General features: G+C 43.4%; 1 protein-coding gene across 1 annotated transcript in view; it reads right to left on the bottom strand.

Moving 5' to 3' along the window:
- Window positions 1–1,397: 1,397 nt before the first annotated feature.
- The window catches only part of LOC147668148 (uncharacterized), a 178,608-nt gene continuing 160,368 nt past the window's right edge, over window positions 1,398–19,637 (bottom strand). The window contains exon 3 of the mRNA XM_086948747.1: window positions 1,398–2,415. Coding sequence (XP_086804873.1) covers window positions 2,342–2,415 — 74 coding nt within the window. The 3' untranslated portion in view covers window positions 1,398–2,341. The remainder of the gene's footprint in view (window positions 2,416–19,637) is intronic.

The following is a 19,637-nucleotide window of genomic DNA, read 5'->3' as shown; positions in this document are numbered from 1 at the left end:
CAGCCTTCTAGTGGGTCTCTGCTGATTGGTCATCCTTAACAGGCTTAGCCATGCTCTTTGAATGGGAGATAATTGTCCTGGATGGAGCAGAGGTTATCTGATGGAGAGAGCTCTGAAGCTGAGGAGGATGGGTCCTGCAGAGGGGGTGAGTTAAATCAACCTGAGCTCAAAGAGAGAGCAGATCAATAAAGAATGCCAGGCGTACTTACCCCTACATGCTATGCCCCAGCCAGATGACAGGCTTAGTACAGAAATTTGCAGAGGTCAGGGGAGGAGAGCTAAAGGGAAAAAGCCACACTTTGGATAAGTTTAGCCAGCTCATACCCCTCTGGAGAGAAATCATCTACGTTGGGTTTTGGAAGTGCAGTGGTTTGTGAGACAAGAAGGTGCCACACTTTGGAGGAAATTGTCATGCTTTTGGGTGGCACCTAGCACCTCATTGGAAAGAAGTGCCCCCTGCTTGTCACCCTAGAACACTGAATACATATGTGAGAGCTACATAGTCTCTCAGATCTGCTGCCTGAAACTACAAGGAGAAGAAAGACTGCCCTGCTTGAATTTGTATATGTACTCAAAGGCCTGCACTCTGAATGACTGTTCCTGCTGCACAATCAGGTATTAAAGTCCTGGGTTCTGTGACTTGCTTCAAGAAGGATTAAGGAGTGATCTCCTTACCAGCTACAAGTTAACAGAATCCACCCGCATCTTCTCCATGCAGAGTTTCCATACTGGTGTGCGTACTGTAGACTTTTAAGGATTTTGCCAGGTGCATTGTGGGGATTGTAGGCCAGAAGTACCAGAGACCATATAGAAGATTCCATACCTTTGAATTGGTGATTGTTTACACTTTGAACCAACAAGGAGACCTTCAGGATTTACCTCCTGACGTTTGGAGAACTTCAGAGAAATTATGTGAAAAAGCTCCATGAGGTGACCGACCCGACGGCGAGACTCTGGATGATTACCTTCAACCACGACCAGGCCTGACTTTCAAGTTCGCCCCATGGAAAGCTCCGTAGCTCCAGACTTCCAGGATTTGAGCGGGCCTGGCAGAAAGTCAAGCCAGTGAACCCTCACCGAATCCAGCCGGCTGTGGAGGGTTGAGCGACGTCAGTAGAAAAAGCAAAAGAAATGTTTCTAGGTATGAAGGTAAAACTTTGATATTGGCCACCTGCTTAGTGTATCAAACCAGTACTTCAACGCTCAATTTTGACCTTGTCCCGGTCAAGCACAACCAGATGTCCCAGAGTGACACTGCATGTTTTTAAGCACTATAAAGTGGGTAATTCTTCCAAATTCATATCTTCCATTCCCTACATTGGATGGTTGCCGTTTTGGTGTCTATTTGTTTATTAGAAAAAATTCAATTTTTTATAAATTGATGTGGTATTTTTATTGTGTGTTGTGTCTTACTTATGTGATGTATTAGTGTTATTAAATGATTTAAACTCCTATCTCCTAAGTTAGGTCTGCCAGCCTGTTGTCAGCTACAAAGGGTTGAGAAAGGGGCTAATTTACTGACCCCTTTACTGCACCCTATATCATGTAAGTGGCCTTATTACTAGTGGTAGGTGCATACCTACCCCTTCCAATAACCCACTTTCCAACACATACAGCTGTCAACATAAGCAAACTCAGGACTTTAGCCTTCTCCTGGTAGGACCTAAATATGCAACACAGATATATATGGATCAGACATGTGCCGCATGCCTTGTGTGACAGAAAAACGATGTTAGACTGCATCTTGCTGTAGATTTCTTGGAGTAGTCCTTGAGATACATCGTCAATGCCTCAGAAGGTGGAAAATATTTACAAGAGCAGGTGTAAAATGGCAGAAGGATATTTAAGAATTTTTCTCCTGCCGAAGAAGGACAAAGCAAAATGATTTATGTCAAAATGGGCTATGCGTTCTTCTTCATGTGACACAAAGGTGAATGCTAATCTAGTCAATGCTTTTTTATTGGGAATTACCAAGGATCATGTCAACTGCCCCACTCCCCAGTATCAACTAGTCTAGTTATCAGTAGAAGCCTCAATCCAATGTGTTAGATAGATGGGCATTAGCGTTTATGGTGCACATTCTTACAGACAAGTCTAACCGGATCCTACTATCTGTATTTGTCAATTTTTTTAGACACTTTTTTTGCATTTAAGGTTAGTTTGACCCAATATTTTCACAATCAGTGGGATCTCCGGGCGAGACTTGACAATTTCTTGCATCCTAAATTTAAAAGGCAGAACACAGATGGATGTTGAGATGTTGATGTAGCACCTCTCAGATGGAGACAGTGAAGATTATGTGTTCCAAAGCTAAATTGTAGGCTTGCGATTAATACATTGATCAGAACAAAACATTTTCATTAATACCTGGAGTCGTGACATCTTCATCACTTATTTGTGGGGTCTCGGGAGGATCTGTAACAATAAAAGAAGGACAATTTTTGCAATTTCATTTTGCAGAAGTAGCCTATGATATTTTGAATTCCATTTGCTGAACACTCAGGGGCAGATCTACAAAGAAGTGCCGCAGCGTGGCACCACAAGCCCTTTGGCTGCACCTCTTCCGAAGCATAGGGATGTGACATATTTACAAGAATATGTCTCATCTCTGTGATTCCCCCTGCGCTGGCGCACAAAGTGCAGTTATGCTCTGGCGCAGGCACCCTTGCACCATGGTGCAAGGATGCCTGCGTCGTGGGGAGATTGTTTTTGTGCAGGAACGGGCATCTTCCTGCATAAAAACAATCACTATGGGCATTTTCCTCTTTCAATGAGTGCTGCAGAATACAGCATGCATTGAAAGAGGAAAAAGCGGGGAGAAATGAGAACATTCAAACGCATCTTTAGATTTACGATTTCTCGTAAATCTGGAGCTGTGTCTTGTTCTCTGGATATTGTGTGGGAACATCCACAGCAACACCAATGGAACACCCCTTCTACGCAAAGGGGCCTCATTTACAAGAAGAGGAAAAGTCATGCAGGGTGGCTTTTCCTGTCTTTGTAAACATGGAGGATCCCCGTGCGCCACCAGTACGTCACAAAAAGTGACGTACTGGTGGCGCAGGGGGCTCGTAAATCTGCCCCTTTAAACTTAATGTAAAGGTATCATAACCCCACTACAGAAAAATGTAGCACATTCATGTAATATTCTGAATCTTTATTGCAAGGATTGGGGAGAACATCCAGGGACTACCATGAGGTGCATGGTGCACCAGGAGGGAGGGAAAAAGGTGGGAATGGGGGAAGTCAGTAGGATAAAAGTAAAGAGCACGAGCCAAGAGCATGAGCTCGCAGTGTTTTTTAAACATGTTGTGGCAATAAAAAGTGAGAATAAAAGATGTTCTATGATGTTTGAAAGTGGACTATTAGCAGTTATAAGTACCGATTTACCACTAGTAATAAGGCCACAAGCACATTACAATGTTCAGTTAGGGTCTCATTAAAAGAATCCATTGCTCAACACTTTTTAGTTAACAACCTTCCCGCACAGCTCTGTTAGGGAGCTGCTGCTCCTGACCCTTGCTGGTCTGAGGCTCTTCTCCACCCACAGGCACCTGCCTGCACCTCATTCCTGGTGGTCCCAAGGGGAGCTTCTCTGCTCTGCCCTCTGGATCGCTGCCTTTTTTTTTCCCTTCCTTTCATTTTTTCTTTGCTTTTTCAAGGTTTTACTTTTCTTCTCTATTGCCTCTTTTTGTGACTTTTTCCTACTGTGTCCCTACTGAAGTACCAGGTTTTTAAGAACCCAGCGGTGCCAGGGAGAACACCCAAAGACTTTGAGTCCTTCCTGTTTCAGACTACAGAAACTCAGAGTCATCTAGGTGAAGTCAAAGACCGTATTTATTGGCTGCAGCCAGTAACAGGTATCCTAGAAGTACAACAGCATGTATGTTCTCAGGAGACTGCTCAAAATTACAAAGTCAGCCTTCTCTTTTTATACAAAATAATATGCTTCAGGCAAACATTCCTTATTTTACAGTAGACTATTCACATATTTTCACTACAAAGAAAAAGCAGAGTCATGATGACAAGCCCACATTTCAGTTTGTCCAGTCCATAATCAATTACCCGGCAAGGCCCAGAACTTTCATCAGATATTGACGGACCCCCAATAAAAACGGGCACCTCCTCCTCATAAAGCAGGTCATATAGAAGAAACAGGGACAGGTGTGCGTAAGATTAGGCATAGTTTGTGTGCGATGAACGGTTTACGACATGTTGCGCCTTGATACTAATCTCATTCGGCCACTGGGAAAGGAGCTGGCCGAACAGGTTTGGCTTCAGGCAGTGGAGTCAGCTTGCCCATGTCACAGAGGAGTCAGCAAAGGTGTACGTGTCCTTCAGCCTTAGTTATTTGGCTATGTGAGGGCAATCAAAAAATGGCTGCCGTTCATAAAATGGAACCCGAGGGTTCAGGGTGAAAACTTTGGGCCCGATTCACAGAATGAACTTACTACTTTTGGCATTCACAGAATGCACTTACTACTTTTGGTATTCACAGAATGAACTTACTCATTTCGGTATTCACAGAAGTTAGGACTACTAACGTTAGGACTCCTAAATGCCTTTTGTGAATACCGAAAGTCTTAAAATTAGGATTTTTCTCAATTTAGTAGTAGTAAAGTTAGGACTACTAACTTTAGGACGCCTAAATGCCTTCTGTGAATACCGAAAGTCTTAAAATTAGGATTTTTCTCAATTTAGTAGTAGTAAAGTTAGGACTACTAACTTTAGGACGCCTAAATGCCTTCTCTGGATGAACGCTTCCTCCGCCCCAGACATCACCATTGCCATCCCTGAAGAATATAAGATCACACGCAAGGACCGTACCGGCCACACAGGAGGAGGAATCGCTATCGTCCATAAAAAAAATCAATCCACATCTCAACCAGCTCTGACGTCAATCTCGCCAACTCTGAACACCTTCACTTCCAGATCCACATCGACCCCAAGACCACACTCAGAGGCACTCTCCTCTACAGACCACCAGGACCCCGCGCAAAATTCAGTGAAGACATCACGGACTTCATCACTCCACACGCGCTCCCCTCCAAAGATTACATCCTTCTGGGAGACCTCAACTTTCACCTTGAAAAGAACAACGACCGCAACACCACCACCCTCTTGGACAACCTCGCCAACCTCGGACTTAAACAACTAGTCACTTCCCCCACCCACATCGCAGGTCACACACTCGACCCTATCTTCACCTCCAGCAATCATGTCTCCTTCAGCCACACTACGGATCTCCTCTGGACTGACCACAGCTGCGTTCACTTCACCTACAACAAGCCGAAACCCATCAACCACCCCCAACCAACTCTGCAAAGAAACTGGAACAAAATCCAGATGTTTATGACACGGGTGCAGAATTTTCAGTACCACACTGCCGCTGCTGGTCCCCTGCAGCACTGCCCCCTCCAGTGGTGCTTTCCACTTTCCGGCCTCCCTGCTATCCAGCCTTCCCCCTCACACTACTTATAACACCCACTGTGTGGTGAAAAGAACATTATCACTGAACTTGTCAGAGAACTACTTCCCTTCCCGCTCAGCTCCGCCTATGTAGCTGCTGTCTCTGACTCTTGCTAGTCTGAGTTTGTGGCCCTCCTCTACCCACAATCACTCAACAGGACGGGGCCTTATCCCTGGTTGTCCAGTGGGGAGCTTCTCTGCTCTGACCTCTGTCTCTCTGCCTTCTGCCTTCTTTTTCTGTCGTTTCTTCCTTTGCTTTTTCACGTCTTCACGTTTCTACGCTCTTCTCTCTTTTTTGCACCTTTTTCCCTATGTGTGCCTGCTCGTGCCTCGTGGCCCCACCCCCCTCCAGCGCCGCTTCACACTTTCCCGGCTCCCATCTGTCCCTGATGGGTGCCACAGCGCAGCCACAAAGGAGACACACCAAATGTGAACCAAAGACAAGCCTGGCTGTGCCCGTCCACACCTGGACTGCATTCCAGAGCCACAGACACTTGTTCTTGGACCATCCACCACTATGACACCAGCACCCACTACGCCCTCAACACCGCACACCTTATCGCCTGCCACCAGGCATCGCCAAATGACACCCAGGACCCTTTTTCCTTCCAGGACTGGACCTGCACCTTTGCCTGCCACCGCAAACCAGCCCCACCCACCACTCGACTAACGGATATCAGACTCGACCACCTAAACTGCATCCTGGTCAACACACAATCCTTCCACAAACACTCCGTGGAGATCTGGGACCTGCTTGATTCCATCAACCCCAACATCGCCTTCCTTACGGAAACCTGGATGAACTCCACCTCTTTTATGGACATCGCCACCGCCATCCTGGATGGCTACAAGATCTTCCACAAGGTTCGCATCAACAAACCAGAGGAAGACATCACCATCATACACTAAAGCACCCTCCGCCCCACCACCCACATGGACGACCTCTAGACCACCATGGAGCCCCTCCACTTCCAGGTCCAGACCAACCCGAATACCACCCTCTAAAGCACCCTCATCTACAGCTCCCCCAGCCCATCACCTCCCTCATGAAACCCCCTCCAATGACATCCACGGATGCAAATACATCAGCATGCAACCTACACTAATAGATTTCCCATTGCGCTGACACTCTTGCTCCTCTGAAGAAAGCCCATGTCAAAACACATTCCAAGAAAGCCAGCTGAGCCTCTCCTGCCTTTTATGAGTCCAGACATACCTGTAATGGCTCGAGAAGAGATGGAAGAGCAACAAGACCCCAGAAGACCATTCACTCTTCAAGACTGCTGTCACCACACACCACCACCTCATTAGAACAACAAAAAAAGCACCACTCAAAAAGAATAAAGACAATGCATTCAATAGTAAAGACATTTCCCGCATGGTCAAAGAATTCACCAGACCCAGCACAGAGACAGCAGGCATCCCACCCTCACAAGACCACTGCAACAACCTGGGCACCTACGTCTATGGTAAGATTAAGGAGATGTACAGCAGCTTCAACAGCCACGATACCTAAGTCCCTCCTGCCCCAGCTGCAACCATCGCAACCAGTAACACTGGATCCCCATAGACCCTACTCAACTTGACTTCCCTCACGTCTGATGAAACCCTCAAGAACATGAAGAGCATCCATTCTGGAGTACCCTCAGACTCCTACCAGCAACAGGACAACCATCGCCCCCAAACTCTACCGAGCCATCAACTGTTCCATCAATTCCACTACTCCAGCCAAAGTCATTGAGAAGGCCATCAATGCCCAACTCTCTGACTTCATTGAAGTGAACCACATCCTGGACCACTCCCAATCTGACTACTGAAGCCACCACAGCAGACAATATCCAAGGCGAAACTGAAATCCTCATCCTCTTGGACCGCTTGGCCGCCTTTGACACTGTCTCCTACCAAACCCTACGCACAAGATTCTACAACACTGGCAGCCATGACAAAGCCCTTGAATAGAAATGCTCCTTCCTCAACAGCTGAACACAGAGAGTCCGACTACCACTGTTTAACTCTGAAACCCCAGATATCAACTGCGGAGTGCCTCATGGCTCCTCCCTTAGCCCGACTCTCTTCAACATCTACATGGCCCCACTCAAAGCCATCATCACAGACTCAACATTGTCTCCTGCGCAGAAAACATCAAACTGATTATTCCCATCACCAACAAATCCACAGTCACCAAGAACAACATCCAAGATGGAAAGAAGGCTGCCTCCACCTAGATGAACAACAGCTGCCTCAAGCTTAGCTCAGAGTAGATTGAAGTCCTCATCCTTTGCTCCGACCCCTCTGCATGGGGTGACTCCTGGTAGCCCGCAGCACTTGAAACCCCCAACACTCACAGACAACACACACAAAACCTCTGCATCATCTTGCTCACCATGAGCCACCAGATCAATGCCGTCTCATCATCTTGTTTCCCCACGCTACACCTGCACCGAAAGATCTTCAAGTGGATCCCCAACGAGTCCAGAAAAACGGTCAGCTATGTACTCCTCAGCAGTACACACTATGCCAGCATCACCTACAAACTCCTCAAGAGATTACAGAATATTCACACCGTCACACTTATCCTCAACATCCCCCGCTGCAGTACCTTTCCTCCCGGGCCACCTGAGGGACCTCCACCAGCTCCCAGCCAACAAAGGAATCACCTTTAAACTCCTCACACACACCACAAAGACCTACAGGACATAGAACCTGCGTACCTCAACCACAGCCTTGCATTCCATGCACCCACCAGAGACATTCTTTCCGACCACTGGGCCCTGGCAACCACCCTGTGTATCTGTAAGACCACCACTGGAGGAAGATCCTTCTCCTACCTGACAGCAAAGACCAGGAAAACCCTCCCTCTCCACCTTAGGCAATCACCGTCACTGCCTCAATTGAGGAAGTACCTGAGGACTTGGCTCCTCAACTGACCCACAGCGTCTCTGATGGACCAGCAGCCCCCCACCCCACAGTGCTTTGAGACCCTAACTGATGAGTAGTCCCTCTTTTCAAGCCACCTGATTGATTGATTGATTGATTGATTGAACGAGCAGGAAGGCTTAACTTGGGTGTGTAAAGCATTTAAAAACACCAATAAATTAAAGAGACACAATACACAATAATAATCCAACTCCAAGTTTTACAAATAGATTATATTTTTATGAACAAATACAAACTAAAATGGCAAATAAACAATGTAGGAAATCGGAAATATGATTTTTGTAAGAATAAACACTTTTGAGTGCTTAGCAACATATAGCATCCACTTTGGACCTTTTGGTGGTGCTTGACCGGGACAAAGTCAAAGTTTGAGGTCGACCAGGCTGGAACCCTGGTTGGATACACTAAGAGGGAGGCCTTGCTCGAACGTTTACCTTCCCAATTAGGAGGTTATTTACAAACCCCATGCACCGCTGGTGTGGCACTTTTAATATAGGTAAAAGTGACATACTGGTGGCACCAAATGCTTGTAAATAAGCCCCATAGTGTTTTGTTTGGAGCTTTTTCCCTTGATGTCAATCAAGGTACTTCGTCAGGGCCAGATTCGGTGCAGAGTCACAGGCTTGAGAGCCCGGTCAAATCCTGGAAGTCTTATTCAGCGGGACAAACCTGAAAAATGCAGGTCACCTAACGGAGCTTCTTTCAAAAGTTGCTCATGAGGGTTCAAAGTGTCCAAAACACAAATCCAATGGTCTGGAATCTCCTAGAAGGTCCTTGGGATGTCTGGAATATAATTCCCACAATGCATTTAGTCACATTCTTAAATGTCCACTGGATGCACTCCAGGGCGGGGACTGTTGGTGGAGATGATGCAGGTGGGCTCTGTTAACCTGTAGCTTGCAGTTAGTCCACTCCTTTTGTTGTGTAGTTCCCATATTCACAATACGCTCTGCGCATTGGAATAATATATACTGCAGTTTAGACGTCGGACTAAGGTTGACTAGGTCTCTGTAGCATGTATTAGACTTAATTGTGAGTGCCCGCTAGCTCAGAGGTCACTAGAAACTTTCTCGAATTCAAAAGAAGGGATTAGTTTCTGACAACCGCATAAACATGACAACTGTGTTTCCTAAGAATAAGACCTCAATCTCTAGAGACGCAGAAACAATAGATAGCTATTTTACTCAGTCAATCGTGTATGCTTCGTTTCACCAGAGGTGCTGAGAAAATAGAGAGACGGGCGTTTTCAATAAATGGAATTTATCGAACAGTCTTCTTTCTCAAGCATAAGAAATGTACTGCTACAATCGTAATACTGGTTATAAAGTACAGGGCATATAATACGAAAAGTATTATAAAGTAGTACTGTAAAAGCACGATTTGGTTTCTAAGCCATAAATTGCCTTAAACATATAAAATACATACAGTGATATAAAAATGACTAAAAGTACTCAACTGGTGCTTCTAAAATACGCCTACCCCGTCCCTGCCCTGACCCAGAAGCTGGTATCGTAGCACTATACTGCCGGACTGCTCACCTCCGCCTTACACAGAAACACCTTTCCTTCAGAAAGCAGCTAAAAACCTGGCTATTCGATAAGTAATGCACACACCCTCCCCCAAGCGCCTTGAGACCATCTGGGTGAGTAGTGCGCTATACAAATTTCCGACCTTGAACTTGAACTGCCAAGAATCTATCCTAGAATTCTCTAAGGGTCTAATCAGCTCCAAACCACCGTGTGTTTGACTGGGCAAATCTAGACATATTTATACTTTGAAATTGCCGAGTTTGACGTGTGATTGGACTTAATAATGTCATCAAAGACTCAGTTCTTTGAAAACTCCATGATTTCCTAGATAAATTAGTATTCAGGCAAGGGGATGTCCCTAGCTGCTGAAGGCGGGTTTTTCTAAGAAATCGTTGTTGATTCTTGGAACTTAGTGGAAGTAGCCATGCCGTATTTGGGCTGTAAAGGCTCAGTCTAAATATGGTAATGATTTCTATGCCTATATAAGGTTTGGATAAAGTATACCTATACAAGGGCATGAATCCGGACAATAAAATTAAACATAAAATTAAACATATAAGCACTGAACATATCTAAAGCTAGTGTTTACAATCCCACCAAAAATACAAAATACAAATTGCATTTGAAAAGGCTTGTTTAAATGTAACGAGCATAGACTTGCAAGAACAAACAGTTCCCTATAGACATGAAGCATAGTGTGCGAGAATACATTCTATCATTCATAAACTATAAAATTACATTCATGAAATGTCTCTGAAGTTTACAGAAAAAATTTGAGATCATCCCATAGCATAATAATTAAACCATTTTGTTATGATGATTAGGCCAAATATTGTCATTTAGGAAGTTTTCAAAAGAAATCTTGTTCTCTAAGAATAGTTCTACTTTAAGCAGATTACTCTTTGCCAAAAGTTCTAATTTGGAAAAAGTTCAAATTTTTAGCCCAGAAACGTTCTCTAGACTGATGGTTCGTTTTTAAACAATAAAGGCCGAATTTCAGAGTTCAGGGAACGCTGTGTGCATGAATCAAAAGTTATTCTCAGTGTCAGGAGAAAATAACAGATGGTCTAGGCTGGCAAAGAAACCGTCTACCATAGTAGGCGAAAGTGGAACCACTTTAGTTAGCAGGTCAAATGTGCATAGATGAGGATCACTGCTGTCAGCGTTTGATGCATTAGCAATGTCTGCAGTAGGTGATACCTGTGTGCCTGTAGTGTCTCGTATCTCACCCTCAGTTAGATTTGTCGGTGAGACCTCAATGAATGCCGTCATCAGAATTGTCAGCCGTTGGGGGCAACGTGATGAATGAGTCGTTACCGGACCTAGCAAAGCGTCAACATCCGATGGCAGGACTGATGGAAGTGTAAGACAAATGTCCAACATGCATTCTTCTCCGCAAAGCAGGCATCATAGAACAGGTAAGATACAATCTTGCCAGATTGGTCTGAACGATAGAAACCAAGTTGTGTTCAGATCTCTTAAACGAGCAAAGCCAAGAATCTGTGTAAATCTCTCACGATACCTCATGGCCAGGAGGGTTCCTTCCATGGTACTCTGGGTATCGCCGGTGACTGGACTTGCCATATCGGAGCATAAAAATAGAATTCCTGCTACAAGTCCTAAGATGAGAGGCAGGCCGCCGAACACAGAGTGCACGATATTTGGAAAAATGCCGAGGACTTCTTCAAATGGTGTTGACAGTCCCGAAAAAATCGTCTTAAATACATGTACGATGCCACTGGTATCAGACATGTTTAAGATTTGACTTAACATTTCTGCAAAATGTAGTGGGCAGTTTGTTGATAATAATGCATGTATCTCTGCAGAAGTCCTTGCAACTTGCAGATCATAAGTTTCTTTAGACGAGGTCAGTGGCACAGTTTTATTCGTATAGAAGAGATATTCAATGAAGGTCATAATGCCGTCCCCCTGTCTGTCTTGCTATTTGGATACAATACTTGCATACGACAAGTGACCCTGAATGAGACACTGACTAGCTACGCATTCCCTGGCAACATGCCACAACAGCTGTGGTCATTGAGCATAACATAGCTGCCATGGGATAGCTGCCTGAAAACCAGTTCTATCATTGTGGAGGGTGTACCGTGTAGGTGGCAAGCAAGGTTATTTGCAGAACCTTCACAGGCTCCGTGTAAATTAATACCTTGGCACAAAAGTATACCACTCAGTCAGTTCTTACAATTTTTACCACTAAGGAATACCTCCTTTACCCCATTCCAACATTTGTGTGTGTATGGTAAAGTCCAGGTCGATTTAATCTATTCTTTACCCAACCTTTCATACAGGCCCGCTGGTATATGCTGTAGAGAATACTGACATTGGAAAATTGTCACTGGTATCTTGATGGTGCTTGTATTATCCCTTCAACGACAGGCTTCTCAGAAACTGTCAATGGTAATCATTCCAGTTTTTCAATGCTCAGCACCATATAGTCTGCTCCTTTTTGTGCCAAAGAGATTTGTTTATATGTAAGGTTAAATACAGAAAACAATGACTTTGTGTTGATTAAAGGCCATGGACGTAATCGGGACTGGCCATGTTGTAACATTAGCAATTCCTGCTCTATTATATCAATTGCAGAGGATACAATGCTGTCCAAAGAATATATCCTGGAGGACAGTCGTTAACCCATTGTCCACTACAGAGAATGCTTTCTCCAAATTAATACGATCAATTTCTCGTATTCTTTCTGCAGTTTCCATTTGCGTTATTTTCCAAGCTTTGTTGTACGCAGCGTATATACCGGCGTATATGAAAAGTTTTTGACGTGGTTTGCGAGGACCCATTAAGAAATCTCGCAAATCATTGCCTTCTTTAAGTAAAGATAAGTGTTGTTTGATTTCTGGAAGTGTAGATCTTTTTAGTCATTCAAGGGATAGCCTTCCTACACTGTACGTAGTTACTATCCCTGGATGTTGTCTCTGGGAGCATCTTGGATCTGGCCTATTCACTGTGAACCCTTGTGTGTTGTTCAGGAATCTATCTTGACAGTTATTTGTGTCTGTGGGCCAGATTAACCATTTTTTCCAATCAGGATCAGTTCTGTTATGTTTTAAAATATAGGGTACGTCTACCTCCTCCTCTGTATTATCATTAATGTCAGTTGCGGATTTAGATAATGATGGTTTATTTAAATCTGTTATCTTAGCGAGGCCAAGACAAGAAGTTTGTTGAACAGTGTAATTTAAAAACATTATTTGTTCTGGTATGATGCAGGCTCTGAACAGGGCTTCTAAACCTAGCACCTGCCAATCTTTTGTGCCCCAGACAGTTTTTGTCTCAATGTTGTCTTTCTAAAAGTCAAAACCCAATGTTGACAGCTGAGCATAAAAGTTTGCAGAATACATTTGTTTAGTATTGGTCAGCATTGTTTTCATTCCTGTCTTATTCATATTTCTAAAATAAAACGTTTCTGGATTTGTAACACTGAGCCCTGAGAAGTACGAAAACTTGTCATGAAATGATTTTGAGCTGCCCTTTGGCGGCGTTGGACAATGTTCCCATTGATTATAAGTGAAAAAATTTCTAGAGTTTGCCGATTTATGCAAATAATGGTGACCATAATGATTAAAGCAATAGATTTGTTCATAATCTGATGAATCTTTTAAGTATTCAAGTTCTGTAAATTAAGCTGACATTTCTAAGTCTGTCATCATGTTATTAACAGTTTCAAAGTCCCAATCATCAGAAAATGTGCTGGGTGATGCAAAGTCACTCAAAGAAACCTTGAACTGGTGTGGAATTTTCAGCAGTTCCACCGGGCCTTAGATGTCATAAACAGTTCTGTCCCATGCTATACCACCAGGTATAGGAATGGCTGTGATGTTTACTGTTGACAGGTCTCTTTTTTTCACGATGGGGTGATTTGTGAGGTTTCAGGACCAAGTTGATTCTCTTACTTGCTGTGTCCATTGTACTGTATTTTCCATCTATGTATTGTCCCAAACTTAAAACCAGAATGAGCCAAAGCAGGATAAAAATTACCGCTAACCCAATCCAAAATTCAACCCATGGTGAAGCCAGATATGTTTTTACAAGTTGATGAAAGGGTTCTGTTATCGTTTCTTTGAAAGTTTTGTTTGCTGGCATTTCTTCAGGTTCACTGGGATCCTCAGAAAATGTATCAAAGTTAATAAAATAGCCAGAGGCAGTTCTGTCAATTGTCGGAATTGCATCAGGCTACATCATTGTAGACAGGTATTTTCTTGACAAAATTTTATTTGGGTTTCAAGAGGCACAAGTTCCATGGCTTTGTTGCATAGTCCTTCTTTTCTTACTGCAGGTTTATCAAAGGTGATCAGTCTTTCAGTTTGAACCTCTTGGATTGTAGTAAGATTTAGTCGTCTGCTATATCTTGGGAGTCCACTGGGCTTACTACTTACTATCGGCCACATATTGTAGTTTGACCAGGTCGATGGACACAACTCTGTTCTCCCTTTTACCAGCAAGAGGCGGTAGTACTACTGATCTCGTTCCTTGGATTGCCAAGACAGGTACTGCTTTTCTGAAAGAAGGCCCAAATTCCTTCTTCACCGCCATCTTTTCCCTGACTTGAGCCCCAACCTTTGGAATCCAGACAGGTCTTGCTGGGACAGGTGGTTTCTCTTCAGTGGTCGTTCGCTTCTGTATCGTGTTACTCAGACTTCTTCTTGTTTCATTTAAGTCCTGTAAAACAGCCAAACGATCTTTGACATCAAAGGGTTTTTGTTCCACCACTGAAGTCTGACAATCGAGGTCTTCGATTATCATTCTAGTACCAAGTAATAATTCATATGGAGTGATTCCACCCAGAGAATTTCTTGGCAGATTATTAAGACTACGTAGAACACTTATTAGATCTTTGACCCACCCATCACCCGAACCTAATACCTTAGCTGTTATGGATTGTTTTATGTCACAGTTTTTTCTTTCCACTACCGCATTACCCTCAGGATGGAAGGGACTAGAATACCGCAATGCAACGCCCAAGCTAGCCATGGCCTCTTTTGTAAGCTCGAGAGATATACGCAGGACCCTGGTCAGAATGTAGCGTGTCGATTGGGTATGTGCCGCTAAAGACTCCCAAATCTTTTATAACAGTTCTGGCATCAGCCAAGTGCTGGGGCTGCATCCAAATAAATCCTGTGCAGGAATCCACTGCGACCATGATATATTTATAGTTGCCATCCCTTGTTAAGGGACCACAGTGGTCCAGGTAAACACACGCTAGTGTTTTATCTGAAATCAGAAGGGGCGTTTGTGCAGGATGTTTCACTGTAGAAACTTTCATTTTTTGTCAGATTTCACATTCTAGAACATAGTTTCTAGTTTTTTTCCTCATGCGTGGCCACCAGTATTTCTGTTTAAATAACGATACTGTGGCGAAAACTCTTGCCTGTGTCAGAAGCGAGCTCTTCATACGCTGCTAAGATTAGTCCTAACCTGTGTTCCATGTTTGGAATTGCCCTATCTCCCACTCTGGAGATTTGAGCAAAAGGAACATTATTTGCATTAGTTTTATATGAGTACTGGAAAGCCGTTCGGGAGTGTCTTACCACTGTCTTTGACTGAAGCAGTGACAGCTTGCAATATTTTGCTGTCTACTTTTGTTTTTGACCGAGTGATTGCCGCTACGGAAGCCGTTTGCACAGCTGCCTTCGCAGCTTCATCAGCCAATGAATTACCTGCAACCTGAACGTCATCACGTTGATGACTCAGTGTATGAATCACGTGAGTCTTTTGTAGTTCTTTCTGTAAAAGAACTACTTGTACCCAAAGCATTTTATGCTTGATTGTGCCATCCTTTGTGTCTTTGAAACCGTTTTGAACCCAGGTCTGCAGATACTCATTGTAAGATTGTATGCAGTAATATGAATTGCACACTGTTAGTGTGGGGAATTCACGATCTGTATTTTCAAGCGCCATCTTGAAAGCCTGTAGTTCATCTCGCTGAGCTGTACAGTCTCCGAGTGAGTTTTAGTGACCATAGGTCGAAATTTACCTTCGCGACAGCAACCTTTAACAATCGTGCACGCAGCACTATAGGCTTGTTTACCACCAATTGCGGGCTGTGCTGATCCGTCTCTATAGATTATACAGCCGTAATGTTCCAGAGGCAGAATTTCGGTCGGCAGAGGACATTCGTATTCGTATTGTAGGAATTCTTGTGTCGTCAAGTAGGGGTCAAAGACCTATTCAACGTCTGTTGCAGCAAGAGAATTAACCCATTGTATCCATCTTGGATGTAAAGCCTTAGCATTGGGAATGCTTGCTTTCGTCACTGCCTCTAAGGCAGATACAGGTGTAACGATCATTATGCTTTTACCATGCACTAGGGCTCTCTCCTTTGCTACTGCAGTTTGAACTGCTGTCAGATTTTTCTCTGTAGAAGTGAATTTTATTTCCGCTTGTGTGTACAAGTGTGATTTGTAAGCTATTGGCACCTTTTCACCTTCATTAAATGTTAGGTACGTGAATCCGCATCTCCCTGGGATGATTCGGATCACAAGGTTGCGCACATTCTCGCGTGTCTCTAACTGTGTTTTTGCTAATATGTCTGTTTGCACTGAACGCAAAATTTTTGTGTGTGTTTGAGTCTATTAAGTTGGTTTGAAATCAGGTTTGATTAGTTTGTAGAGAGGTTTAACCCTTTTTGTGTAATTTAGTACATACGTTCTTCCGAAATTCAGGAAACCTAGAATTGACTGTAAGTTTTTCAGCGTTTTTGGAGGTTGGATCAGCGCACATTTCTCTAGAAAGTTAGCTGCCAGGCTTTTGCCGTCACTTGATAACTCGTAGACTAGAAATGGGACGTTGAGGTGGGCAATTCGTGATTTCTTAAAATTGAATTTATACCCTTCAGAAGCAAACCCAAGTATTATGGTGTTCACCCTTTTCAAGTGCCTGTCCAAGTCGTCATGCATAAGATAGATGTCATCGATGTAAGATAATGCCTCATCATCGTACGTTTGTAGTAACTCTGTTACTCCTGCTGAAAATAACCCCGGACTATTCTTGAATCCCTGGGGGAGACGGCAAAATTGGCGCTGTGTCCCTATAATTGAGAAAGCGGTCAAATGCCTTCTTTCTGGTGCAATATTTTGACAGAAAAGCCCACTTGAAATGTCTAATGTAGTTTTATATTTTTTCCGCACAATGTTATTCATCAGTGCTGCACTGTGTGCATTTTGTACTGCAAATGTTTTGCAACAGGAGTTTAAATGTCTGTAATCCAACACTAGGCAATACGAATTGTCTGGTTTGGAGACAGGAAACAAAGGGTTGTTCATTGATGAGGTGCATGTTTCAATCACCCCTTGGTATTCAAGTTGATTTAAAATCTCCCTGACCCGCTTTTTAGCTTCTTGCTTAACTGGATTCTGCCTTCGTGCAGTAGGCTGATTTTTAACTGGATTTTATGGTGAGGGGAGTCCTCATCCCATCCCACATGATTTTTATATAATGCTGGAGCCTGGGCCACAGCCTATTTTCTGGCCTAGGTGTATGTTTTATGAATAAGAATATGATTTGAGAAGGCTGGCATAATTATCTCTTCGCCATGTGGGCACTCCCTGACAAATTCAGGTGGCCAGTCTTGTTCAGCTAGAAGAATGTCATAACCCTTAGAACGTTTCTCCCAAAAGAGTGCCTTTACTTTTCTAGGTATGTCCCCCTCCATCTGGAGTGTTACTTCATATAACTTTTGAGGTACACTAACCCTGGTATCTGCAGTTTCAACTTAAATGCATTTATTCAAGTCCACTATCTCCAGATGATCCATCAGGATCCTGCGAGCTATGGTCACTTCTGCTGCGCTGTCTAGCATTGTCTGCGCCCACTCCCCGTTCTTGAGTTGAGTCCTCAAGATCCTCGGCATGTTTGATTTTTATGCTTACTACCTTCTTCTTGGTGAATTGAGTTTTCTTATTTTTTGGCACGTGCTGTTCTTCTTTGGACTTCAAGCATTCCTCTTTCTGTTCTGATCGTCCTCTTCTCTTGGATTTCTGCGAGGAAGTCTGAAAGGTACGAGAGGAACGTGTATCAATGTCTTGATATCTATCAGGTGTTCTCAAAGTATCCCTATTCCTAAGGTTATACCTTTTTTCAGAGGGCTCCCGTTGTGAAACCTACCTCCCCGTTGAGGAGATCTTCCTATGGACTGAGAACGTTTCTCTTTAGGAAGTGTTTATTTCGTATTTTCCCACTTCTTCTTAGGAGTAGTGAGACTATTTTTAATAAAAACCTTTTCAGGATTTTCAGTTAGTTGGAGTTTTAACAGTTTCCCACCCAAACTATCTCTACCTAGTTCTTCATATGATTTTTCAATAATTCTTGTAAGCTCATATGGTTGGTCTGTTATATCTGTTTCTGTCAACTTCTGGCGCATAGCCACCGATGCTGCTTCACCTCTAATGTTGGCTAATAGTATAGCTGAGACCTGTTTGAAATCTTTCAGTAATTTCATACCTAGATTTAAGGCCGGTTCTGGACCGTATTGATTTTGAATCTGTCTAAGAACGTCTGGTATTACCGCCATAGATGGGACACCATGTGTTTTTGTATAGATTGAAGCAAAGACTGTACCCCAAGTGTCACAGTCTTCCACATGTGGTGCTATCCCCATAGGTAAACAGATTGTCAGAATTCTGTGTTTCTCATGAGGTGTACTATCAGGGAATACTGCCTCTATCTGAGTGATTTTTTGTGCTAGCCAAAAGGGAATTTGTTCCCTCTTTCCGGGCAATTTACCAATGACAGATTGTATAGTCTGTGGTGTGATTTTGTTTGTGTTCCCCTGGTGAGGGGTGTGTTGTGGAATCCTTACAGTAGGTTGCACTGTTAAGGTCCGCATGACATATTGTACCAATTGTCTATGTATTTTGATTAACTGTTTCAGTTGAGCCAACAGTTCTCGACCTGTCATTTTTTCAATGTCAGGATGTGGTGTATAGCTGGCTAGTACCGGCCATGTAGCTCCTGGTCTACCTAGTTGACTGAGCCTAGTTATGTGATTTTCATGTTTTAGGGTGCCTTTAAACCAGAGCTGATGCTCTTGGTAAGTTAATGGAATTTCAATGTCCTCATAAGGAACATATTCCTCTGGAGGTTCCTCTATTTTGTAGTAGTGGAATTCGTGCGTTCCTCCGTCTGCCGGAGGAAAGTGAATCCATGAATTGAATACCTCTGTTTGACGATATTCATGTGCCTCTAACAAAGATTACTTTACCACCTCTTGATGGTACCCCATTATGTATGAGTTTGTAAGTTATAGTTTTTCCTACATTTACCAGGATGATTATAGCATCCGGGTCATTCTGTAGCCTATTTCTGTCATCTAAATCTGCTTGTGCTGCAGCTGCAGTTAATTCTTCGTCAGAACGCATTATTTAACCGACTGAAGTGTTTGCAGAATAGGTTCAAGGAAACAAAGATTAGGTGCACAATATTTTGGGACACTGTATCCTTCAACGTTGAATAAACCAAAACTAATACATAGGATTTTTTGTCCTACTCAGTTTTGGCGGATATTATCCTTTTACCCACTCCAAACGTCTATTGGAGTATTTTACGGGACAAAAGGCGTCTGTGTGAAAAGCACGACTGAGTTACTCTAGTATCTAGCGTTAAATTATCGCCTTACCAAATGTTGGGCGCCATGTAGTGTAGTTCCTATATTCCCAATAGGCTCTGCGCATTGGAATA

This window comes from Lissotriton vulgaris, unplaced genomic scaffold, assembly GCF_964263255.1.
Source record: "Lissotriton vulgaris unplaced genomic scaffold, aLisVul1.2 SCAFFOLD_2688, whole genome shotgun sequence".
In the NCBI taxonomy this organism is placed as follows: Eukaryota; Metazoa; Chordata; class Amphibia; order Caudata; family Salamandridae; genus Lissotriton; species Lissotriton vulgaris.
This window is presented reverse-complemented; position numbering and strand designations above follow the sequence as displayed.